Raw genomic sequence first — 27,323 nt, forward strand, 5'->3', positions numbered from 1 at the left:
TACTTCGCACCGAAGTAAGACAGATGTATTTCCGCTTCGTCGGCTTGTTCCCACGGTCGCGCGGTCACATGCGTAGGTACCGAAACTATGCCATTTTCTACCGTGCTCCAGTGCCGTGATCATGCTCTGCGATCCGCTTCGTCTGCCTCAGTATTCGTGCAGCATTGAATTATACAGCTAGTCATGTTTCCTTGTGCACAGCGTACAAAATCGTGCGCTGCGCGACAGCTCGCGCGCGACGCCATCAGCGGAAGTGCGTAGCGCCGGGGGGAAAAAGGGCGAGGAGAAAAAAAGTGAAGGCATTTTTTTTCTCGTTTTTTTAAGGGGGGATCACGTGACGTGTGCATCACGCGATCCTCGAGGTCTGATACGGGAGCACACAGGGAAGGAATTTCGCTTGTGAAGGCTAGACGGGGCGAGGGGAGAGAGCGTCTTGCTTGGCAGTGGAGCCTGTCTACTGAAATCATGGGTTCGCGGCACTGCAATATTTCTATCTCTGCTTGAAAAATCCGATTTGAAAAAAATTTTCCTGCAGCACGCTCCCTAGACGACACGTAACAACTTCCGGCTTATAACCAAAATTTGCTATAGGGCCTGGTGAGGGGCCCTTTAACAGTTTCTGTAGGCGAGTGAACGCGTTATCGTAGCTGTTTCCGGGTAGCTCTTTCAACGGCAGAGCAACCTCTTATCTGCCACTAAACTTACGCTTCGTTTCTGGTAAGCCAACAAGGCACTCGCGGAAAGATTTGATCTGCAAAATTCGAGATGCCCATTGCTTCACGTTGCCACAATCGTAGCAGAATGTGCGGTGTCGATTCTTTAAGGGTCCCTGGCTCGATCGCGTGTTTGGGGACCAAAAGGCAGCAACATTAGCTACACGCAAGAAACCAGACAGACGCCGGCTATTCCCGTTCGTTTATATTTTTTTATTTTATTCTCTCGCAGTGCCACCCTGCGAATGTTGTGCCTATCGCTTACACTGATATGTTTCAGATTTCTGTGCTTGTTCTCATTCAATTTCGCAACCCCTGTGACGCATTTATGCAAACTTACAACTCGGAAAGACGTATACAACCACAGGGTTATTATACAGACATACAGCACAGGTTCAACCATATGCTTCGGGCTGCATGCAAGACGTTTTAAATATTTTCGCGAGTGCATGCTTTTGATACACCATCTTCGGTTCGCGTGCTTGATTGTGCACACGTCGCCTGAAGGGGATTTTATACACAGACACTGATATGGAGCGCCTCTGAGTCATCGCGACGTCCAATCTTGCGGCTTGTCTAGAGACGTGCAGACACCATCTTCCCAAGGTCAAGACTGAAGGTCAGCCCTCCCGCTTGCACCGAAACTCTATGCGCCACGCTGACGTCACGTCTTGCCTGCAGACAACCTGTCGCCACCTTCGTGCATGTTATACGTTGCGGCTCTGCTGTCAGCATTCGAGCAGATAGATTACGGGGTTTTACGCGCCAAAACCACTTTGATTATGAGGCACGCCGTAGTGGAGGGCTCCGGAAATTTCGACCACCTGGGGTTCTTTAACGTGCACCTAAGTGTAAGTACACGGGTGTTTACGCATTTCGCCCCCATCGAAATGCGGCCGCCGTGGCCGGGATTCCATCCCGCGACCACGTGCTCAGCAGCCCAACACTATAGCCACTAAGCAACCACGGCGGGTAGCATTCGAGCAGAGGCAGACGCTGTGAGCGTCACAAAGGATAAGACTCAACACCGTTGAGAAACGAGGTAGACGCTCTTCTCGCAGTCAGCGTCAAATGTCCAGCGTGTATACGCGGTTTCAATCAACGCGAATAGGTGCGCCGTTTAAAAACCTTTATTCTTCGAGACACTTTTGTTTGAGATCGCTCGAACGAAGGCACTATAAGGTCGCAGCTAGGCTTAGCAAACACTAAGTTGAGCGAACCGATGAAAAAAAGCAAGCAATAAAATACGCATCATCAGTGCTGAGAACATTCGAATACACATTAGTTCGTCAGCAAAAGTTTAAAAAATATATATACAGGTATGCGCAGATGTCTGTACGTGCTTGCTGAATTTGTAGAAGAAAATTTTTGTATACGAAGAATGCGTACGCGATGCGTGAACACGCGCATAGGGCGCGAAGGGACGCGATGTACATTAAAACAAGTAAATCCACATTTCGTATGCAAAAAAAAAAATCAACAAATACAATACAATGCACGCCCCATAAAAACATAAAATGCCTACTAAATAACTATGCAGACCGTCTTCATTTACGAGAGGTTTAGCAAAGACAGGAAAAACATATGTCTATGGCGACAGACGAATGTTCAGATTATGAGCAGCTCTGCACATGCGTCGAGGACATGAGACAGTCCGGACTGCAGATCGGATCTGCCATTCCCGATGTACAGGAACGACCAAATTTCGTTGCACTTAAACCGTTGCTTTTTCGCAAACTGTCAGCTCGACCCGAATCACGTGACGTTAAATCATGCAGGAACTGGCGCACTTTTCAAAGAAAATAGCAACAAAACAAGAGAACGTGTCTGCGTCTTGAATAAACACGCACATAGTATAGCGACGGGCTAAAAGGTATGATTTTCGTGCTTGATTGTTGCGAGTCGCAACGCAGCTTGTTTGATCCCTTACATGATCTGACTAGGTTTTCTACAGTACACTAAAGGCACCACGCTCTTTGGTCGAGCTCGAAAGGCAAGCTGCTCAATAGAATTCACGTTCGCAGCCAAACACAGTATTCACAGATATCGCCAAGTATACCAAACCACGGAATATAACTGTTAATGCAGAAGGGGTGGTAAACTAATGCCCATGCTTTTGTACCATATGTCGTATAGAGTTCCCAACCGTAAAACGCTCACACAGCTATCATCGTACAGTGCCTGCTGGGCTACATAAGTACCAATCGGTGCCCGCACAGACGGGAAGAGAACCGCGATTACTTCGTGAACGCCATATAGCGTAAGACCACGACGCAGCGTAGCTAAATGTACACTCTAGCAACAAACGGTGTACTGGTGACTCCCAAGGGGCTAGGTAACGTCTCCGGTGACTCGGTTCTCGAGAACATTCGCACCCCATGTTTGCAAAAGTTCACGCTGCCTGTGCACACCAAAGTGAGAGTGCGAAAGCTCTTTAAAACGGAGTGCTCGTGCTCCTCGAAATAAAATGGAGCGCAACACAGAGCTATACTCTCACAAGGGTAGTTGCGGGCGCTCCCTTTGTTCTTTGACCTCACTATTGGGACACCCTTTCGGGTGTAATTTTGTGACAATCGTCATCAATGGTGTGCGACGTTTCCTTTCTGTAATCCTCTGCTCCCGGTACTTTTTTGACAGGAACGCCAGACGAAGGCTGTTATTGAAGATTATTGTTCTGTGGCGAAATTACACTCGAAAGGATGTACAATACAACTGCTTGCTGCCGCTGAACAGCTCCGTCAGGAGTACCCACGGTGACAGACATCGAGCTCTGGTGATGAGGTGATACTTTTAAACTCTGTACCTCTCGCGATTTACGCGAAACCTTCTCCTCTTCCCCCTCTTTATAGCGCCTGCGCTAAGTGGAAACGGTAGCAGAGAAACTGCAGGCGCTCACATGATAGGACAAGGCCGTCACACCACGCGATTTCTCGCGGGATCCACAGATCTGAGTGTTCGAAGAACTCGTAATATACACATCCGACACACATTGACATTTGCGCGTCATTCGCACCCATCTCAAAAACAAACAGAAAACACTGCCGCCTTCAAAACAGCTCACAAATAACAATCACTATATACTAGTACACCGCTGGCAACACGGGCAGCAGTAAATGTAATCAACGCCACGGATCGGCGAGCATCGCCCAGCGTGTGATCAACGTCTCCCACAGGTAAGATGAGGTCTGCGAGCTAAAAAAGCCGTGACGTCATGCTAGTGGACCGACGTTTACAATGCAAAACGCAGAGCGGAGACAATACGAGAGCAATAGGCATCAATTGTATTGTGCTCGTGTACCATCAGGTATGTGCGTATACTGTCGGCACAACACAAAGGCTGCAAGTCGTGGCTGCGAGCTCCCAGACCCATGGGTGCTGTCTGGGACGCGATGTTCGCATGACGTATTTCCTCCCTGTTCATCCTCTCGCCTACAGGAGTTCGGTGAACCTCGCATGCTGAGAGTCAAGCTTCCAAGAAAACTGCACCGAAATTTGGGCCGATTAGGGGAAATTTTTCGTCCTTTAGTACGACTGCCAATTCCGGTCCCACAGGAACGAAAGCAGTGGCTCTAGACAAAACGATGTCGGTGAAGAGAATCAGCACGGGTGTTCGGTGAACACAGTGGCGAAATCGCAGTGTCGCAAACGACAAGGCTACCGATCAAGTGTCCACTTCGTAATGTGGTTAGGCGCAAGGATAAGGCGCTTTCTCTAAATTCAAATGTTGTCCTCGTAAGCTATTCACTCGTCAAAAAGATAAGGAATGGTTTGCTAGCGATAACTGTGCACCAGACTGCCCACAAGGGAAACTAACTAGTCTGACCAGACCGACACTAGTTCTTGCTTTCGACAGGTTCGTGATCTACTGTGCCACTCGTTGAGATAGGTCCCGCTCTATCCTTAGTCGCCTGCGTTTATGAGTGGCGATTGTGCATGATTGTGTACGCGGAGCGTAGAGTAACAGCAGACTACGATGTTCGATTACAGTTTGGGCTTCAAAATAGTCAGCATACGTGTAACTGAAGAAAGTTGTACGCACGCCCGCCGACGCCGCACCCTTGAAGAACCTGCTAAAGTAACTCGTGACGTGAAGCATTACGGCGTGACGTCACGTGACGTCATCTAGGGAGGCCGACAACCTGCGCATTCGAAGCCGCACGTCGGCGAAGCTTGGTATAATATGTCGCGCTATAATCACGCTTTGTGAATGGCAAAGTCGGCGCGTTGCTTGGTGATAGCACGTCACGTGATGCGCGGACCTGGAAGTTACCTAGCACCTAGCAGGTGTTGTCCTATCGCATTCAGATCAAACAGCCGTACTGCTACCACTTTCACAATACGCGGGCTTCAGCGTTCCTTTCCAAGAACAATAACGACATCTAAGAAGAGAGTATGACAGGAAGCGTTTGGACATACTAAGAAGAGACAGCTAAAAGGCACGTGTAAAAATAGGAATGCGAGCCGAATAGGTGCAGCGTTAGTGAATGATATAGTGATCTTCACGGCAAATAGACAAAAAGAAACGAGTACGATACGTCGCATATTGTCCATACGATATGTGACTTGTTCGATAAGGCCTCGATGACTGTTATCACAACTGTTATCACAAGAAGTGCGCGCGCACTTCGTAAATTCTCGGCCCAGGAGCGTTAAGTACGAAGCACTCGCTCCTAGCAAGATCGCGCTCGTCTCCAGATCCCCATACATAAATTCTACAGCCAGCGCAGAACACTGCACAGTGACCGAAGCGATCTATAGTCGAGCAGTAGAAGGCACCGACTGTTCGTAATGACACATGTGCCACAAAGGAACGACGTGTCTTCGCTGGGCGAGGTTCGTTGCTGTAAACGGCGAGCCTGCAGGCGAATATGTTGCAGAACCCGCTGACGAAACGTTTGCTTCAGCACTTAGGCGGATCAAGCGAGACAAATAGGTTGCCGAGCTAGCAGACGAAAAAAAAAAGTAAAAAGCGTCTTCTAACACTTCACATTCTCATAAAGGCACAATGTCTATCGTCCACAAATATCCCCGCGCAGGGGAGGCCAATATTCATGTAGCACAACTTGCAGATGAAAAACGAAAAGGTCGTCTGCCGCTGCGCATTCCCTAAAGGCACCGCACGTGTAATAGTCCAGGTGAATATCTTGCAGAAGGTGCAGACTAAAATTAAACAATCGTCTGCCACCGCGCGCGCCACACAAATTCGCAAGTCCAGGGAATGCGCCCCGCGCTTTCACATGAAGGTTTCACGTCCTACTTTCGCCGCAGGCACAATATAAATAGACATCTTCAAAGAAGTCACCTTCCATTGGCTACTGGCTGTTGAAACTTGGTCACGTGAGACGCGACGTCTTTAGCGACGCGCTTGGGCAACTGCGCTCGCTTCTGGCGCGCTAAGTATTGCCGTATCCTGGCTTCCTGGATCTTCTTGACCTCTTCGTGAAACTCGAGCTCACTGAAGGTGAGGCTGCGGCAAAGCCTGCTCTTGTCCTTGGATTTGAAGGCCACGACATCCTTGCGCTTGAAATACGTGGAGAGCTTCTCCATCGACCCTTCGGCCATGACGCAGCGACCGTAGTACTCCTTTTGCGCCGCTTGCAGTTCCTTGACCTCTTCGGCCATTCTGTCCACGCCGAAGGCCTTGACCTTCTCGTCGAAGACCTTGGAGAAGTACTTGTAAAGCTGCCAGTCGGCAGAGTTCAGCCGGAGCAGGTGCTCGATGGTTTCGTTCGAAAGGCGTTCCTTGTAGGCGCTGTACCTGGAAAACATGTGGCCAAGTGAGTTTTCGGCATACTTAATGTGACTACAACGTATATGACAACAGCGTATGTATACATGCTCGACCGCACTTTCTGGTGAACGCCGTAGGTTCTCTGCAACCTATAACCCATGGTTACCGCCTATTTCGTAGTGATAACAGCACACTAGCCTATCGACATGTCCAAAGTCTGTCACGCGAAATATCGCGGAAGTGCACACAAGTATCCCCAAAAAAGTCGCACTTTCGCCCGAAAGGCGAAGCATCGATTGCGATAGCAAATTACTATACAGCTATACGAAGTAAGGATAGTAGTTTTATCGGCCGTATAAACTTGCAAACATACGATTACTAACTAACAAGAATGGTGTCACGCGCGGCACACGCAAACATGGACACATTTCACTCAATGACCGCGCAAACTCACTATCAAAACGCGGGAGTAGGAAATGTTGCCAGCAGCAGCGAGCCAATTAACCTTCGCGCTGCTTCTGGCTTCAACGCAAACTAAGCGGCGAGAACACAGTGCACACAAAGCTATCAGCCACTCCGTCACAGATCGCGTATCAAGATAAGGTCCGCGCGGCCGTGCCACATGCAGCCGCCGATATTAATTAATAATTAACCGATATCTTGAGGTATCAGAGGTCGGATTAACGAGGGCTTACTGTACTTCAAACCTACTGCCTCGGAAATACCTTTACAACATACGGATGCATCGCTTTCTGGGCGATGAGTTGACGCTTTTGGGGAATTCATACATGCAACGAGCGCAGACCGGGACGCTCGTTTGTGAATCCTTGACGCTTTCTTACGGCAGCCAAAGAATGTGGCTTTCACTCACTAGATTGCAGGAAAGTTGAGCAACGTTTAAAAAAGAAAAGAAGAGAAAAACTGTAGCTCTCCAGTGAGCGTGTCAATCTCGTCAGCGAACTTCAAGTATGGGCAGCAAGCGCCTCGTCCGCGGCCGAGCGAGCACAATTCACCGGTAAGTCTCGTTCGCGAGCACTGATCGTTCTCGAGTTTACGCCCCTTTCCTGAGCAAGTATATCAGCCTCGTCAGTAAGCACTGCTTTTTCACAAGGTAGGATTACACCACAACATTTGTCCGCACGCCTTCTTCGCTATGACAATGGCCACGAAACCTCATTCCCGCGCACTTGCATCCCCTTCCGAACGACCTCCTCATTTGCGCAGTTTCAATCCTTATCGACATCTTAGGCCTCTCATACTATTACCTCCCTCGCTTCCTCAAGCTGTGACAATCATAGGCGTAACTAATTACTCGTCCTCAAAGCGTGACACTGTCCAGCCACGGACGTACCTCGAATTGAGCTTCAGCGCCACCATGTCCGTGGTGTTCCAGCAGAGCAGGTGCTTGAGGAGGACCAGGGACTCGTCCAATCGCTCGGCGAGCATGACCAAGTCGAACGCGGAGGCGATCTCCCCGATGAACTTGGCGACGGCCTGCTCGGAGTCGAAGGGCCCGTTGAAGCCGAGGTCGAAGGTCATCTGGTTGAGTCCGACGCGTTTCTCGATCACGCGGTGCCGGGAGAGATAGGCGGTCAAGTTGCGATCCCGCACGAACGTGGTCAGGTTCCTCTTGAATACCGACGCCAGATTGCAGTACGAGTAGAGCGACTCGAACAGGGTGTCCGGCCTGCGGGGTCAAGGAATTTGCGGGCAGTGTTACGCAAAACGAATGCCAGAGAGACGTGGTTCCAGAACTTGAGCCTGCCAACCTGTGAACTTTAAAATTCGTAAAATTCGTTAAAAAAAAGAAAAACCTGGGGGGAAGGGGTAGGGGAAGGGGATGATAGTACGCATGCTTTTTTTTTTAAGCGTTCTCTGACCACATGCCTTTTGTGGGATACACATGCACTTTATTAAAGGTCATTTAACGTTACTGTTGTTTTTATGTCGTGCCCTTTAGGCACAGCACACAAACAGCAGCAAATTTGAAACAGCAGAGACTGGCAAGCAACACAATACTTGGTCAGAGTGACCTTTCCAGCGACATTGCTGATTACGCCTGCTTCTGGAGCATGTCTGGAGCACTCCTCGTGTAATTCCACCATCAGAAGACCTCCAACGGTAGGATCAGAAATCGAGGAGCGAAACGCTTTTGCAAGCAGAACCCGTTTTTCGTATAAAATCATAGAACGAGCCCAAATTCGCAAAGCTTTACGGATACTTCGGGAGAGTCGGCAGGTACGGCTGGAGGACTACTCCGGGAATAAATTTTACATGTAAGGCGGCTGTGGAACAATAAAACTGTTGTGTCACTCCAGTAAACAATATCCAGTATCAGCGGAACGCTTGAAGGTGTAGCGGCGCGACTATCGCCTCCAGAGCAGGCGTTGAAGAAGATGGGCTCACGTGCAGGTAGCGCGAGAATAGAACACGCTGGCGCGCCCGACCTGAGCGACCGCGGTGACGGCTGCTCCCGAGATCGCGCTGCACCATGGCTGATGGATAACCGATGGTCATTAAAGGCTACGGACTGGATTCCGAGGGAGGGGAAACGTAGCAGGGGGCGACAGAAAGTTAGGTGGGCAGATGAGATTACGAAGTTTGGAGGATCAACATGGCCACAATTAGTACATGACCGGGGTAGTTGGAGGAGTATGGGAGAGGCCTTTGCCCTGCAGTGGGCGTAACCAGGCTGATGATGATGATGATGACGGCGGCGGCTACGTCTTCGTGGCGCCTCCCATACGGGAAAGCATTAAGCGGAGCAAGACTGGTAGATGGAAATTTTAAACGGCAATATAGTTAGTGGCAATGGCGTTGCAGCAGGTCCGGTTATAGACTGGCGTGCTTGGCCGGCACTCGTTCCGGCTGGAGCATACGCGTGCTTCACCAAACGTCCACCAATTCGGGGTCCCGAACGAACGCAACCAACAGGCGTGTAACTACTTCCCCGACTACTCCGGACCGCTCGGGAAACGCTGCGTATCGAAATACCGCACGTGAAAGAACCTCTCACGTAGGCCGCCGAAGTCTTCTTCTAAACTTTGGAACAGTCTTCAATATTCCATTAAGTTGTCAACTACCTTGTATTCTTTCAAATATGAACTCAAGAATTATTTGCTGTCTGATTAATTTCCTACAATGTTATTTTGCTATTTAGAAGCTGTGTAATTACCATTGATTGTGCATCTTTCCTCTTCCTTTTGTCTTTTATGTGTGTCGTCACTCAGTTTATTGGTTATATTTTGCTTATTTCACGATTTGTTTCTCTGCTCTGTATTCCGCTTTATTTTTTTGTATAACTTCTAATCCAAAGGTCCCGGTGCAGTCTCTGACTTTGGGACCCTTGTCTGTATACCATATTTTGTAACAAATTGTTATGAACGAATAATAAACTGAAACTGAACTGCGAGCGCAAATTAAACGAAGTGGTCCAGATCACTGATCTCTGAAGCACTGAACGGGGAAGCGAGTCAACTATGCGTCTGCGTGAAGGTGGAGCCAGTTCCAATACGATACGGGCCTCTTCGCGAACACGTCGTCATTCGAACTCACAATTAATTGAAGTTCGCTAGCGATGTGTTAAACTTTCAGAAATATTCTGTTTCACAAAACTACTTCATTGGTGCGCTGGAACGATGTTTCATAAAGGTCAGTTAATAGCTAAGCATAAACACGGTAGTGAGTAACGCTCGAAAACTTAAAATTTAACGTGGCCAGTTTTGTAGTTTTCTTTAGTTCAAAACAATGATCAGATCCGTAAAGCCAAACAAATTCGTGGCCTCGTAGAATGAAGCCATCTTCACCCGAGGTCTGGGCGCTTAAAAGTTGAAAAGTAAGTTACGGGGCTGCTACAGCATCGTTCTCCAATGAGACCCATCTTCAGGTCTCGGAGGTACCGGGCTCGGAGCGTTAAAGAAAGGAAATGCGGGCAAGACAGATGACGATTATTGCTTGGGGACAAAATACAACCCAAAGGGTGTGAACTTTTTTTAGAGTGCACTTGTTGCGGTTGGCTAAACCCGGCCTGCTACAACTCTTAAACAAATGTACACCCTTTGGGGTGTATATTTGTCACACGACAATACTCGTCAACTGTCTTGTTTGCGTTTCCTTTCATGAAAACTCGGCGCTCGTTACTTTCCTGTCCAGAATGCTCTGTCGTGCTGATAACGCGCATGCCGTTTATGACTCGGAAGTACCGGGCTCGCAGCGTTAAAGAAAGGAAATGCGGGCAAGACAGATGAAGATTATTCTTGTGTGGCAAGATACGACCGAAAGAGTGTAATTTGGCTTTAAAGTGCACCAGCGGCAATTATACCTTCGCAGGATGGTGACGTAGACGCTGTCCGCCGGCATGAGCGCGTGTATCTCCTTGCCGTTGTAGCGGGTGTGGTGTGTGAGGATGTTGTACGTCATGTTGTAGGCGCTGACGTTGGCCACCAGCCGCCGGTTGAAGGGATCCGGGTGGCCCAGGTAGTGGGTGTGCTGCGACTTCGGCAGCACGAAGTTCAGCTCGTGCTCGGTGCCGAACCGCAGGAAGATGTTCATCACCGTGGAGCTGGCGCACTTGTGCGTCTTCAGGAAGACGATGTTCTTGCGCGGCTCGCATGGCTCCGAGCCGTTATCCGTGAGTAGCGCCTGGGGGGCGTACTGCTCCTGCATACGCGACCTGCGAAGAGGAGCGCGCGACGACGGTCACGGAAGCAAAATGATCTCCTCGTGCAGTCCTTGAACTCGCTAGGAACAAACAGATCAGCCGCCTCCCCACTCCCATCGCTATTCGATGCGCAAATCTTTCGAGCCCCCCATCTTCCGTTAAATTTAATCTTCCGCAATATCCGAACTATCGTAATATCCGAATTATGGGGTTTTACGTTCCAAAACCACGATTTGATTATGAGGTACGCTGTAGTTGGGGACTCCGAAATAATTTGGACCACCAGGGGTTCTTTAACGTGCACCTAAATAGAAATATAGGGGTGTTCTCGCATTTCGCCCCCATCGAAATGCGGCCGCCGTGGCCGGGATGCAATCTACGAACTGCCGGGCCTCGGGAAGTCCCCGATCTCGAGAATGTCGCAGTTGCCATACCTTTGAACTTGAATCCGTGGCAGTTTTTAATCTGTCATTGATTTCGTCGAATATACACCTTATCTATCTCTACTGGCTTTTTACAACATGATATCTCACAAAAGCTCCGCGCGCGATCCAGCCATCTCTTTACCTTTCTCTTTGTCGTTATAAAATTTCTAACAACCGTTATCGCAAGCGCTCCTCCACAACGCTTTCTTTTAAAAAGCAATTGTCGCATAATTCCGAAAGCCCACTACAGCGAAAGCTTTTACAAAACCAAGTCACAAAATATACGTTTATCGCTACTCGTTGGTTAACTAGTGAATTGTTTAAGGTATTCGCTGACACTGCCAGTGTATGTATCTGTCGCTGCCGTGGACGACAACCGCGGTACCTTTCAGTGCCAAGTATGTACCTGGTTGTGACGAACACAATTCCGAGGAGAGATAAGCAGAGGAACACCATGCAGGTGACCAGCACCCGGTGGAAGTGGCGAAGCATCTCGACTGGAACGGGAAGCTGCGCAGAACAATGGATAAATGCTGTTATAAGACAAGGTTTAACGAGAAAGTAAAAAGAATACTTAGCAGATATATACGTCGAAACTGTTAGCAAGTAAACCCCAAGAACAGCGTCGTCGGAAAGCGAACCTCTAAAGAACCGCAAAAATTGTAAAATGCAGTATATCGCAATATCCGAGATTTCGCAACATCCGAACTCTCGGAGCTCACTTAAGTGCGCATAAGCTTACGTGTAGAGAGAGACGTTATTGGAGGCTCTCTCTATACAGGCTGTCGTAAAGGCCGCACGGCAGGACAGCCTGTGTGTTTAATTCGAGGTTAATCAAAAATGTGGTGTTTCATTTAAACGTCATCGTTTCATCAAGCCGTTGTCCTCCTCATCCTCGCACTCTCCCACCATTGCCCGTCCATGATTGGCTAAGTGCGGTGGCGCGGCATTTCGACCGGTTCTTATTTCCTAATGTAAAGCACGGTTTACTAGGACAGTCGCATGAAAATAAATAATTACTGCGCGGAATACAGTTTCAAAACGAGGATTGATAATACATGCAGTACGACACAAACTAGAAGCTATATTTTTGATTGCGTGGCGACAGGTTGCATGGCGGCGCTCCACGAAGGAGATTGATCAGAGGAGGAGGGGAGTGGGTAAGGAAGAACGGCGCTGTCTTGAAACTTAGGGACGCTAGACCACACCATCCACCTACGCCACTTTCCTCCAGACACTCAAATGCCAAGCGAGCTGATCGGGATCAACCTTGCGATTACGATGACATTTGTTCGCACGCCTCCAACAACTTTCCCATTTCAGACTACGTGACCCTGAATCTGAACAGTCGTAACCTACGTAGTAAGCCCTAGTAGAAAGCTTCGTAGTATCGTCCGCAGTGCTGTTTAGATTGCACAAGGTCAGTTGCATTCAATTTGTAATGTCTTGCTAGGTTTCACAATACAGCAGTTGTTTTGAAGAAGATAGTATTCCTTTGCGTACCTCCATCCACTTTCCTATTTCTGGCTATCTGAGTTGTATAGCAGTTTCCTGCAAAATCTATTAGAGGGTACTCAGGCACAGCGACCGCTGAGCTACCGTAGCAGTAGTGGACTGTACGTGGATTTGTCTAATCTCCGTGCTTTTGGCTTCAGATGTTCTTGTGGCGTTATTTATTACCCTTAATCTGTCTGAATTTGGTCAAAACCACCTCGTATTTCAAAATTCACCACCAATAGTTTTTGTAAACGTCTCAAGTCAACAGGTTTCCGGGGGCAAGTATACTTATTGAGAATTGTTGCATTTCTATAACGCCATATGCCATCGAAACTGATCATGTTCTAAAGCCACAAAGCATGTTCGAAGTAAAAAAAAGAACTAAGTGCATGGGCAAATCAAGGTATACTGCCTGTTCCTATGGGCGCTATTCAGGACTCCACCATATTGTAGAATTCTGTAATAGCACCATATTGGGCCAATCGGAGGCGCCGTAGCAACCCTCTGGGCCAATCAGAGCTGACAAGATGGCGGAATTCGACAACGTCGAGAATAGCACCCCCTGTTAGCGGAACCGCCACACTTTCCGGGAGACACTACCGCCGGACTTCCCTCTTAATTTTTGTAGGAAACCATACTCCGCGTTACCGAAACTACAGCTGCTTCGTAAAAACAAGTGTTGCAGTGAACTATTTAGGGCGCTCTTACGCTGTCCCGTCAGTAACCCTTTAAAGGGACCAACCAACCGTGACATCTCGCTCAGCAGCAGAAGGCCATGGCTACGGTGATCTATATTGCAGCAAGTAAATCATTTACGTTCAATATGAGGCTGCAGGACCGACTACGTTTAGTTTACATAGAAAGGGGGGGGGGGGGTGGCAAGGCCTCCCTGCGGCACTATGGACAAAATGGCGAATCGGGCTAGTTGGCACATACGCTCTGCTGCGCGAGCGCAAGAAAATGTGTGTCCAATAACGTTCAGTCGTGAGCAAAGCTCTGTCCTGGGCTTTTTCTTTTTTCGTTTTCTTTTTGTGTGCGGCGTCGATGCGCTTCAAGATGTGTCCGTTACGAACTACGGGACATCGGTGCGCGTTGCCCTAGCGACCGAAACAGACCCGAGGACAAGACAGCTACAACTAAAAGCGCCTCGCAGACAGTCCCACCGTGAGTCGTTTTTCTTTTTTCTTGGAAGGGGGGGGGGGGGGGGGGGGGCGTCTCTGAAGTCCAGCTGAATCGATTAGAAAATCGTTAAGCGACCTTTCTTTTGATCGCAAAGCGACACGACGCACAACTTCCGGCCACTTTCCTAAAGCGGCCATTATAAACGTACGCCTGCACATATCGACTGACGGAACACAGATACACAAGCGCGCGGGTTAAGTCAGGATCGCATATACACTCCGATCGAGATCGCAAGTGCCCCCCGAGCTCGGCGTCCAAGTGCGAACTATGAAGTATTAATACTAATGATATGAATGCGAGTCATGGTGCTTGTGTCTGGTAATGTCCGGGCGGGGAGTCGATTATAGACAGGAACAGTTTAGTGCATGCTTGCGTTGCAGGCTAGGCTGCTCATATCGCAAAAGAATGATAGGAATTTTGCCCAAACTTGGCCCTTGTTGATTCTAACAATGTCGCGGTTTGTTATAATAAGATAGCACAGCGAGAAAAGCAATTTGAGCCGTAATAATAAATTACCCTTCCAGAATGAAAGAAACTAAGCAATAATTAAGCGCTTTTACTGTGACAGGCAGCTTGATAAGGCCAGAAAAGACGCAAAATCTCAGTGCCCTTCCACTCTGAAGAAGGATGACCAGCGAAGCTGTGTATGTGGGCCCCTTAACGGCGAACTGAACCTCCGCCGCGGGGCGCCTTGGTACTGCACTATCTTCGAGATTTTATGTCTACACACGGACACGATCCTCGGAGAACTAGCAAGAGTACCGACGTCGCCTTTTTAAGTTTCCGCAACAGCTACTTCGTGATGTCATGCATATTGACGGCATCTGCTTAAACCGTGTTAGTTTGTTGGTAAACATGGAGTACATTGTATTCTACAAGTGCCAACGACTGAACTTCGCAAGGTTCCTAAAATTCTAACTGAGCCACGACGGCCCAAAGAAAAAAAAATAATTCAAAATGCTTGACGTCAGACTGACGCACCTACGGCTGTCGTTGAAAATTATTTCAGGGGTAAGACGCGTATACTAAGCTAACTTTTCTGGGGGAGGGGGGGGGGTCAAAAAGCATCGTCGCGACGTTGCGAAGTTTAACCTATAGCAAACACGGGGACATACGGATCGGGCACGTATTCCGATGACCGATCGATAGCATAGCGTCCTACGCAGCCGTATACGTCGCATGTAAACACTACCCATCCGCCATTCTTGTCCCGACAGCGCTACGGCGTTTCTCTCAAGCTATACGTGACTTTTCAGAGGGGTCATCCCTTGATGATTCAATCGCCGCGGTGACCCAGTGGCAACGGCGTTCCGCTACTGCACCACGAGGACGAGGGTTCGAAACCTGTACGAGGCGGCCACACAGTGACGGGGACGAAAAAAAGAAAGGCTCGTGTTCCGAGCATCGGGTGCGCGTTAAAGAACTCGAGGTGGCCTAATTTGTAGCGGAACTCTTCCCTACTGTGCCTATATGTGCTAGCCCTTGTGCTGCTTCGGGACGTAAAACCTAATCAATCAACGGCCGTTAGATCACGACGGTTAAGATTGAACACCGAACGCTTATTCCGTGCTGTCGCAGGTCCCCGGACTATGAGGGCAGCGGTAGCAATTGGCCGGCGATGGTCAGCTATTGATAGCGTCATCGCTTTGGAGCGACGCATTGATGGTCACGTCTTACAAGGAGCTATATAACGCTGATAAAGAAAACGAAAACATTGGACCAACCTGCAGTTCCGTCACGAGAAAGTCGACATACCAGCCGAAAATGATCCCCACGAAGCCGCCGTTGTATCGGAGGGCGGAACCACGAAGCGTATTATACGAATGATCGACTTCAACTCCAGCCGACACAGCGTTCGAATACGCAGAGGCTTGGTGCTGGAGCCCGGGCGATGGCCGTAGCGAATGCACGCAATTAACAGCCTATGACAACAGCTGGAGTGCTTCCGGAAGATTTCGCACAGTCACCACAAGAATCCCGCTATTGATGCTGTTGGAAGCCCAGTAACACATACGGATCCAGATCTCGTAAAATCCAGATGCGCCGCAGGAAATCGATTTTTCAGAAAGCTGATGGCAAACGATGTTCGGCACAGTGACCCTGTCACCGTTCTAACTTGCAAGCGCGCCGCTTTTAAGTGAATCCGCAAATGCTGCCACTACGCGCTGCCGTGACCACTGGCGTAACTGTAGAGCACGACGCAATTGGTCACCAGCGAGCGTGGGCGCTGGAAGACTTCGGAAGCACGACTGCTTTGGGCTATAGACCGGGTGGTTAGAAATAGACGCGTCGCGGTGTCAAAAAAGAAAAAAAGAAACGAAGCCCGACCAATCAAGCTATAGCCGCCGGGGCAGAGATGATAGTAGCGTAGTCGCGCAACCTCGTCAAAAACAGATCAATCGAAGCTGTGTCATCAATCTGATACCGTCAGCGACACGAGGTCAGAAGCCCGAAGAATCTTATATGTCAGCAGGCGCGGCAATCTGCTGATGATGCCAAGGCTACACGCGGTTGCGATAGCGGCCTCCCTCACGGCCTGACGAATTCGTACTCTCTTTCTCTCTCTCCCTTTCTTGTGAGTGTTCCATTTCCTGTGCTTCTACCGAGGCGTGCCCGAATTACCCCCTTTTCTTTGCTCTATCGTTTCTCTTGTCGAGGGGCTCTTGTGCGCGACCCGCTGTTTGGCTTTGCGGCCCCCGCAATCTCGCCGCTGCGCGCGAGCGCGCCACCCATAGAGCCTCGGGTCCGGCAATCCACACGTGCCGCAGCCCCCTCCCCCACCACCCTCAGGAGGCAACCACGCGACGCCCATACCAAAGCAGACGCGATCGAAACCACGCTCTGCAACTGAACGAGCCACTGTTGCCGTAGGATCGCATACCGCGGCCACCATTTATAACGTCTCTTAATTGAGTGCAGCGTGCAGTAAGGCTCGAAAGGACAGACCGATTTCACGACGAGTTTGACTACGCTGCCGAAGCCGCAAGGCATGCCGGTAGTAAAGGGCACTCTTTAGTGGGCTGAAGGGCAGCTGTGGTAAGAAGCGTGCTGCGGTTGTACTATGACAATCCCGCTTGACACTTGATATCTAAAATACCCCCGGCGTGAGAGAATGAAAAAAAAAAAAAGAAATTTCTACGAACGGAGATTAGTTTAGAAGATGCATTCCACAATTTCTCTTTAAAATACGCGGCGAAAATCCACTGTGGCATCCTTGGTAGTCCTCTCAATGTTGCCTTAGCACCCAAGTATAGCGAGAAAACAGTGAGGACTTCTGTCAACATGGCGCCCGCAGTGCGTACGCGCATGCGCTCTGAACGCGGTGAAATTAGTCTATTGCTCCAGCCTATAGCTCATCTCAGCTCATCTTTTCAAGACGGCCCGCGGGAATGACTGTCTGAAGGTGTTATTCCGGACAACGTCAAATGCCGCCATGTTGGCATTTTTGAGCCAATCAGAGAGGCCGTAGCCGGCCTGCAAGCCAACCAGTGATGACAAGATGGCGAACTTCACTGTGCGGCGGCGTTCGACAATGTACATAAGGGCGCCAATGGGCACTGCCCAATTCGGCCATGTTGTCGAATTTTCCATCTTGTCTCTGATAGACTCGCAGCAGGGCAACGCCAGGCGGCGTTATTCACCAGGCGTCTACGCCGTCGGTTACGTAAACACACGAAGGAATTAGAGCGCCCAAAGGTGCGTTTATGCGACAGCTTGGCTTGACCCTCGCAATCTTTATCACAGCCGCATACCTTCGACACCTTCCCCGAATGAGTGCGACCAATAAAAATATCGCAGACACCCGTCGGTTGACCGTTTAGCATCACATTCGCCTCGACAAACAATTAGGAAGGCTGGACTGCGTGCGCTTGGCGACAAGTTCGTGCTGCAATTAAACCGCACTGCACTTCACCACGAGTCATGCACTAGCGCGAGCGAGGTGGATTTATGAGAGGTGGTGATTCATCATACAGTTAAAAGTTGCAAAAGCATGCTAGAGACGCCCGACAGGAACGAGAGTAATGTGGAAAACAAAGGAATCACGCTGTTGTAAGTTACAAACTGCACACCTCCGCCACAGCTTAGTTCGCCAGGAACTTCGGCGGTGCAACAGCCTCAGGCGCCCTGTTGTCGCTATACTTGAATGACTGACTGACTGGTTGGCCGAGAAACTGACCCACCGACCGAGGGCTGGCTGTCCAACCGTCCGATACTTAAGTCTGCCTTTGTTCGCGAAAGAAAGTAAGAGAAACTAATTTTTAAAAAATAAGCGCATCCTCATTGAACGGGAAGTGTCCAAGATATGCGTAGCATTGCATGGCAAACGGCGCGGTGAGGAATGCGTTATGCGTGATAATGATGTGTGTATGTGCGGAGGGAGGGGTTATGCTGATGTAGTATACGTTATTTATTTATATATGCGTGAGGAGTACGAGCAGAGAGATGCACATATTTACATTGCCGAACATGCATACATTCCTCGCCACGCCGACCGCCATACTGCATAATGATGTTACGCATATATTCGATATTGCACGTTCAGGGAGGTTCCGCCTAATTTGTTTGCGCGATCCCCGGCGGTGCATAACCAACACGTTAATGTCGTCAATGGCAGCGGAGGGGGGACGGCTGCGCGAACGAGCGTAACTAATGCCCGAGTGACGCATACTTTCATTCTGGGTCCCCTTATTTAGTCACCTTCCATGCTCACTGATCGGGTGCTTACCAGGACGTCCGGTACTGCTTCCTATCCCCCTTTCATCACGTGCTTAGGCATTTCTAGCCCAAGTTTAGAGCTTCCTTTCTACGTATGGCGTATGGAGAGCGGCGAAAGCGGACAGGCTCGTAGAATGTTCTGCGCCGGCGCGCCTACTGTTAGCGCGGGCAATGGGTCGTTGGTCACTGTAATCCGGGTGGCCGCTATGAACCTCACACAAAATGAGCTTAAACTGCGCATTCTCTCTCTGTATGGGGAAACTGTATTTTTCTTTTTTTTTGCTTCACATTGAATTTTTTTCGACCAACTCGCCACATAATGCTACGCGTTAAAGACAGACTTGCTTGCATGTGGCTCAAACTGTGGTTGACAATTGTGGAAGCATCACGGCGGGATTAGGTGCCACGTACGCACGAAAGCACAGCATCCACGTGTGATCACACGTGGACAATTAACGTCCCTTCTGACGTCACAAATCAACCTTGTTCATTGCTTGTGTCGTCACCTGTATACAAGCTTCGATGTTTGCAACGGTGTGCCCTTGTTTATTAAGATGGATGCTTTGGCGAGCCTGCCTACTGCACCCGCCTATAAGGAATACCGCGTACAACGAATACATTTTTTTTTCAGATTTAGCACTGCTACAGCGAAGTCCTGCACTAATGGGCAGAAAGATAGAACATCAGATAGCACATTCGACGTCTGCTCTGTCGCTCTGCGGGCACTGCTGATCCACCTACACCCATCGACACAAAACTGCACCACCACCGTAGAACGTAAACAAAATTGTGCAGAAACTATCGACGATGATTTTCAATGTAAGCAAATAGCCCAAACTAACTAACTAACGAACAAACGCATAAACGAACGAACGAACTCTTTCTTCGTCAGGTTCGGCCCCCGATCACCCATTAACCACGAAAACGGGCGAAAGAGGCAAAGAAAGATATCCGCTTTAAAAAAGTGTGATCGACGTCGCGGACGAAACGGAGCGCGCCACACTGCATGTACACTCGCTGCACGCAACTGTGTGCAATAAAAGCCGCTTGGGACAGCAAGCAGCACGCTGACAGATAGACGACCTTAGCGCTGGTCGTGCGGCAGTCCCATTCTTGTTGCTGGTCATGTGCCGACATGGGCCTGTTGGCACGGGGAGCGCGTTGCGAAGAGCGGGCCAGCAGAATAAGGGGGCACCACTTACGGCACAATTTTCGTAATGTCTCGCACCCGAGGGGCTCACGGAAATAACTATAACTGGAGCGACAGTGTACGCAGACTCCCCAAGCCCACATCTGGCATTACCTTAATTAAGTAAAGGGTAAATAAATGTCGGTTCCATTGGCGCAGCAGCCGGTTCCGGCTATCATACGCCAAGAACAGGGTGATCCTGTTAGCGTTGCCCTGTATGACCCATCGTATACCCTTTGTTCCACTAAAAGCCCTAGCACTAATAATCATCACAACTTGTAAACCTTCAAATTTGTAAACGTTCATCGGGCGCAAGACTTTCAAGGGCGGAGGAAGATAGCACGCAAATACGTTATATATTAGGAAAGCGCTAACCACTCACATTTTGTGGGATACATGTACCATTTACTAAGGATGAAATATTTTTTGACTCAGCACGCACACGAGCAGCAACAAACTCGGCACAGCAAGTACAAGCAACAAATTGCTTTCTGATCACAGTTGAGTTTTTCGGCGACTTTCTTGTTGCCACCTTTTTCGTTTCGTTCTCAATCCCTTCTCTCACTTTTTATTCCCTTTACACCCACTGCCCAGCACGGGTAGCCAGTAAGTCTACACCCTGGCTAACCTCCCTCTCCTTTCCTTCCTCCTTGGTGTGCTGCCGATTTTACCTGCTTCAGAAACCTGTGTGAACACGCTTGCTCCGGGCAGGTGTAACCCCTCTGCTGTCCTTTCCAAAGGGGATCGCATGAAAAGAATCCAACGGCTATTCGAAAGGACACGATTTCCGTAAGACAGGCGAGCGCGTCGTAGAGGACGGGCCGTTGAATACCGAGAAAAAAGAATGGCAGTGGCTTAGCTCGGCTATGCCAGAATATACGTAGCGAAAGCTAAGGCATAGCATGGTTAGCCTTGGTTAATCTTGATTGCAAGTCCAGGTTAGTCTGGTTGTCTAGCTATGTTACGGCGTTTAGCCAGTCGTTCGGCTCGCTGTTCGTCTGTTTCCTGGGCGATTCGTTTCCTCTTCATCTCGTTCCGATGTCGACTCCAGACCTCCTCCTGCTTATCAGAATTGTCGCCGTCCATACTGCCGTTTCAACAGTGGTTGCGGCACACGCGAGCTCTCCTTTTCAATCTTCCGACATGTTATCAGGCGTGCGACTTAGCTGGCGAAGCGAGCGGAGGCTAGCGCAACGACGAGGAACGCGGTGCGACGAGGAACACGGTGTGACGTCATGTGCCTCCTCAGAGCACGGCCACGGCGAAATCGCAAGTTGGCGGCGAGTAAAGCTTTCGCTTTAAAAAAGAATCGGAGGTTCCTTAAGCACTTCTTATGAGTTTTGAATGCGAAAGCATTAATGTCCAATTGAACAGTCCTGAGCGGCCCTTCGAGTTTTACGCGGCGAGCAATGTACCACAGCGGTGCACGTGGTGGCCGAGCCAGCAAGCAGCAGCAGCCTGCGGGGCCAACGCCGCGTGCCACCGACGCGGCGATGCCCTCTCCCCTCACGCAACACCTGGCGCGCTATCATTTCGGCAGTTATTCGCTTTCGCCCGCTCGGCTCCGTCGTGACGTCACTCGTGACGTGGCGTCGCAGCCAATGGCAATGCGAGTTTATGTGCCGTTTCGCTGCTGCAGACGCCGGCTTTTTCGTTCAATGGGCTATATTCGACGCTTTCGCATAAACTGTGACCACTGCGGCCATGAAGAATCAATTGGCCATATTCTGTGCGCCTGCCCGCAGTATACAGTCCACAGAGGGCATGCCTTCGCCACGAACTTGACCAACTGGACGACCAACCGCTATCCGAAACAAGAATTCTACAACATCGAAAGGACCTACCGTCACAGAAGAAGGCCGTGCAAGCGCTATTGTGCTTTTTGCGATCTACCGGCCTGTGTGAACGACTTTAACTGGAACGCCTTCTGTGTGTGTGTCTCCACATGTGCGTGTTTTTTTTTTCCTTTTTTTTAGCGTTTTCTTCTCTGTCATCTTTCCAACCCCTATCCCCCATCTTCAGTGTAGGGTAGCAAACCGGAGACTCATATCTGGTTAACCTCCCTGCCTTTCCTCTTCATTCTCTCTATCGCATAAAAAAATAGGTTGTCGTCCTCTTTCGCGCTGCTATAGCGCAGTCCGCAGCCGGTCGCTCGATCACCCGACAAATGTGATTCACACTTTATGCTACGCGGTTATTACTAACCAAAGCTATTTTATTCGTGGACGAAAACCTCGTCCAACAATCAAGGCAGTCGCGCAATGTACGTACAGATAACATTTTTTAACGCTAGTCGAGTAAAGAGCACAACTTATTCCGATGCAGAACGCTACCCACGCAGTTAGGATCGTCATATGTTTCGTAAGTACTCACTGCTGCTAAACCACGGCTTAGAATTACACTGAGAGCGCTGCAGTAAGGTCGCATTTCTGAAACGAGTTTTCAGAAACACACAACTGATATCCGAGGCTCATTGATTGTAAGCTCCAACGCGCGCGCACACATCGCGCTCGGTGCTCCCCGTCCACCCTAACATCCCAGAAACTTCGGCAATCCCGACTTAAGTCACTTCAGTACGTCTCACAGAACCGTTTCCCACGTAGAATATGCCGCGTCATACTATAGACAGACCGCGCGAGCGCGGAAACAACCACCAAAAACTGCCGCCCAGCATATACCTGGAATACAACGCGGAGCGCTCGCCCAACTCGGCAAGCCGACTGCCCGTAGATGGCGCCTTTGCCTATACGCAATTTACGGAATTAGGGAGCCTCCATGTACCGGTACATAGAGGTTCCCTATACGCAATATGGCGCTGTCCACGAAAAAAAAAAAAAAAGAGGTCTATAGACCCTTTTTGTCCGCGCTGTGGCAGCAATGCGTTCATGACACCCGAAAACTTCCGGTCATGCATTTTAGACAGTTAAGGTGGCCAAACAAAATGACGTATTTTGTCCCATAGTGTATTTTAGGCACGTGCTCGTGACGTGCATAAGGAACGTGCTCATAAGGAAAGTACCTCATGCGTCGGGTTCAAGCATGCAGCTTTCTTGTTGTAACTTGATAGGGAAATTCCCTTTTCAAACATTTTAACTCCACAGCCAAACCGGTACTAGTTGGAGAGCTTTATAAATATATTTAAAGGCTATAAGTACAGTGCTCACGGATTGAAATAGGACACGGAGCATTTAGTACAACCCTACATATGTGCAAAGTTCGCGAGAGCACAATGTCATGTCGCTAGGAATTTGGTCACCAAAGGTGACGAGGACTCCGATGTAAGTGTACGCGCCAGAATTACGTCGATGTGACACGAACTGCAGCCGGTTGAAGCGAAAGTATGCGCATTACTTAGCCCTAAATTGACGCGTTTCATTCCGTGAGCACTGTACACTTTCGGTCACAATGACGGCACAATTACACCAGGAAGATAGCATACACGAAGTACGGAGCACGTCTTCAAAGAAATGTGCGAGTCCGCATGGCCTCACTCACATATATAACGACGCAGACCCGCGGAAACACGCGGTTACACATAAACTAATTTAAACTATACAAAATGACGTTGAGTATATACAATGTACACAACGGTTATGTACAATGACGATGTGACAGAGGCAACTTTACATAATTTTGCAGTGATGCTATGAGATATGTGTATTTACAAAATTTATCACGCATATAACAACACGCACACACGGAAATCGCGGGCACCTACATTCTATGGCATTCATAATACTTTTGATGGCCTGGCTACAAGAACCAGGCTGGTCGAAAATTAAGCCATACGCATCCATCAGCCACCGACAGGGAACGGCACGACTGACTGTCGAAGGAACTGCTCTTCCCCGGGGGAAGAACAACTCCTCTGACAGAAACGACAGTAGCTCAGCACCGGTTACGCCAAAGACGAGAGGCCCCCGCTGCCACTAAAAGTCGCGCGAAGCGGCCACGTGAGCAACGACCAGAGGTGGCCAAGCGGTTAATTCCAAGGCCACGGAAACCAGCATGCACGGCCCTCCAAAATACCCTATAGCAACGACGCATTGCAGCAGGACACGCTCGTTGGATTCTTGAAGATTCTTGGCACCATGCCACACCGCTCTATAGTCCGGTACACCTTTCGAAAAAAAAAGGGGAGGCCCCGCCCAGATGACCAAAGTGCGGTAGCCGCTTGCCTCCGCGACTAAAATAGTCCTGCTAAAAAAAAAAAAAAAAAAAAAAGTACTTCCAAAACGTGTAAGTCTCGGTATAAATAATGACTTTTGTATTTTGATGACTGGTTTGTAGAGCTCTCGTGATTGGAATGCTACAGCATGTGCCGGATCGTGAGAGAAAAATAACCCCGCGCCTTCTGCAACGCTACGCGTCTGCTTTTAGCTCCACTGCAAAGGAAAACAGAAGAAAGAGCAGCTCTGCAGTACATAGCTTTTCCACTGGCAGGAAAGATACAAAAATACTTCATCCATCGTTTTAAATACCAAATGGTTTTTTTTTTGTTTTGTGTTTTCACAGACTTATTCAAGAATGTGACAGGCTTGTTTTTTTTTTTCGTTCTTTTTTATTTTTATTTTTTTCTGCAACCCTGCAGTCTCGCCAGTTCGCGCAGCGTAGCGTCAGCGATGCTCGCTGCAATCTTTCGTCGCCGGATCACGGCCCAGAATAAAGGCACGCTGCACAAATGGTGCGTCGTAAGCTCGCAACAATATTTCCGGCATGGCCGACCACCACAAACAATTTGGGAATTCACTCTGACGAGGGGCAGACGCACGCGACTGACGCGACTCGGCCCAGTTCGAAGCGCGGGCGGCCATCTTCTCCATCGGCGGGGTCGCCAGCTGTCCGGCTCGTGACGTCAGTCTAGAGTGCGCGCCCATTGGTGGAAGCTCGTGTGCATCCGCCTTGGAGGAGTAAACGCTCTTTTTTTTCTACAGTTGCACCCGGCTATAGTCTGTCAACGCATTGGGATCACTTGCAATCCTAAACGCCACATGATGTCGCGTATATGGCCAGGCAGAAAGGACACCGTTCCCCACGACAAATTAGCGGCTATTGTAACTTGCTTATGTGGATTCGGCGGACTGACTTATAGAACTACCGAAGCCGCTCAGAAACCGTTTAAAAGGGGTGCCATTCAACCTCCCAAGTTGCTCAAGCAAGGCCTTGTGTTCGTGACTGATTATCCTTCAGAATTTCTTGAGATTTGCTGTGCGCGAACAATGGGCACAAAAATTTCATTCACAGCGCATGCGTTTTTATCGTAAATCTGCTAACACTACGAAAAACGTGCAAAACAACATTAGTGCTCACAATGAGAAATCTTGGCGCATCCGCGTATAGTCGCACGCGCGCGTAGTTAGAAAATCGTCCGGGGAGTTCGAGAAACGCAAAAAAGTGCCGCGCCACCAATCACGCGTATATCGCGCACACTTATTCCTACGCTGCGGGCTTTCTTGGCAGTTTGGGGAAAAAAATTATTGCACGTACTGAGCAAGAGAAAGCTGGATCGGTAATTTTTCAGGGTGGTCTACAGTTTCCACATATACATTTTTTTTTTGCTCTGAATAAGACATGTTGAACAGTTGATTAATTAATAATAACTAATTATGTAATTAGGCCAAATACTAAAGGTATAGGCTGACTTGCTTCGACCGACGGCACACGTCACCTTGGTTCTGTCCAGCCGCGTGGCACTTGCATATCTTTAAATTTGGCACAAGTCACGTGGGACACGTGGCGTATATACACGGCTTCCTCGTCGGAATGTCGCGTCTTCACTCCGGCAGTGTCTTTTTATGACCGGCTACTCGCACGCACTGCCAACGGCTCTCGGGTCACCACAGAAAGAATCAGGTGCGCACTGATTAAGGAAAGATTACCACTGCACCACGCTAACGGTAAACAAAAAAACACATTCGCGACTGCACCGCTTGTAGCGAACACGACGAATCCGTTTACGACTTTAACCCAGAGACGTCCTGCATACTTGCGCGACGGAGCAGCAACGACTTGGCGACGACAGGACGAGACGCTATATACCGGGCCATATCTTTGCAGCGTCCGCATACGCAGCTTGCCGCGCGATAAGATTACGTGGAGTACAGGAACGGGGATTTGAATGTGTCGCGCGCGTATATCGTTGCTTCGGACGTGTACACAACCTGCGGCAGCTGAGGTGGCGTCGGTTACCTGGAGAAACGCCACGACCGGTTCGACGCTTTGAAGTGGCACTCGCTGTCGGCGAAGGGAACGGAAGCGGCGAAACATACGCCCGCTGATATATGCCCGCGAGGGGTAAACACTCTCAGAGAGCGTCGAAAACATGATCAATCAAGTGTCGCGTGCCGGCATTCGTTTCGCAATGCGCGACGTAGACTAAAGAACGTGCGCTCAACGTCAATTGACACTTATTCCACGAGAAAACGATACCAGAGGTCCGAACAGAAAAGCAATGCAGCAAGCTCATTAAACCACAACACCGGCACAAGCATGAGTGCTTAAGATGATGACGTGTGCGTGTGATTCTATGTTTGAGCGTTCGGCATTAGTACGTTTTCATAATCTATGGTCGCTTTCGACCGCTTTGCAGAAGGCCAGAAGTTATTGTCTCCAACAAATCTGCAAGAAGCTGTTGATGTTATACCACAGAACACCTATACACTCTTAGAGAAGGGAAACTGTACCTTCCACAGTGCTACGGAAATAAGCGTAGCGGTGGCGTCGTCAACTAAAGTATGTGACCACGGGTGGCGCTGTACAACAGGAAACGGAAACGGGGTTTTGCACACGCTTCACCAGGTTTGCACACGCTTTACCAGGTGTTCTGTGGCTTTACTGGGTTTCTGGCTGCTGCGCCTCGATCGTGCTCCCGCCAGTTTAGTTGCTGTGTAGCAAACGTAGCGCCTACATATTTGTAGGCGCTACGCTTGCCACACAGCAACCAAACTGGCGGGAGCACGATCGAGGCGCAGCAGAATACATGTAGCGCTGAGTCATATCGAGTTAAGGCACACTCTGAACTGACTTTTAAGGGCATTCCGAGCGGTTTTTCGTTTATTACGCCGCCGTTACGGCGAGTTGTGCCGCCGCGCTCCAGCTGTTGCATTTCGTGTAGGGCTACAGACAGAATGCGGTTTCCAGGTGGCACGATGGCCTCGACTGGAATAAACGCACACGACACCAAAGATTGAGTAAGCCTGAAAATATTTTA

At 49.3% G+C, this 27,323-nt stretch overlaps 1 protein-coding gene across 3 annotated transcripts in view; it reads right to left on the minus strand.

Annotated features, from left to right (window-relative positions):
* Positions 1-1,825: 1,825 nt before the first annotated feature.
* LOC126527214 (galactosylceramide sulfotransferase-like) overlaps positions 1,826-27,323 on the minus strand; it is an 88,502-nt gene continuing 63,004 nt past the window's right edge. The window contains exons 1-5 of one of the 3 annotated variants that reach the window (XM_055068611.1): positions 25,782-26,122; positions 11,936-12,039; positions 10,766-11,116; positions 7,796-8,131; positions 1,826-6,471 (exon numbers count right to left, since the gene is read on the minus strand). In XM_055068611.1, the coding sequence (XP_054924586.1) occupies positions 6,012-6,471; positions 7,796-8,131; positions 10,766-11,116; positions 11,936-12,021 (1,233 nt within the window). In that variant the 5' untranslated portion in view covers positions 12,022-12,039; positions 25,782-26,122 and the 3' untranslated portion in view covers positions 1,826-6,011. Of the gene's footprint in view, positions 6,472-7,795; positions 8,132-10,765; positions 11,117-11,935; positions 12,040-25,738; positions 26,123-27,323 lie in introns of those variants that run through there. The other 2 variants (XM_055068610.1, XM_050174968.2) reach the window with 2 other exon arrangements.

This window comes from Dermacentor andersoni, chromosome 9 (assembly GCF_023375885.2).
Source record: "Dermacentor andersoni chromosome 9, qqDerAnde1_hic_scaffold, whole genome shotgun sequence".
In the NCBI taxonomy this organism is placed as follows: Eukaryota; Metazoa; Arthropoda; class Arachnida; order Ixodida; family Ixodidae; genus Dermacentor; species Dermacentor andersoni.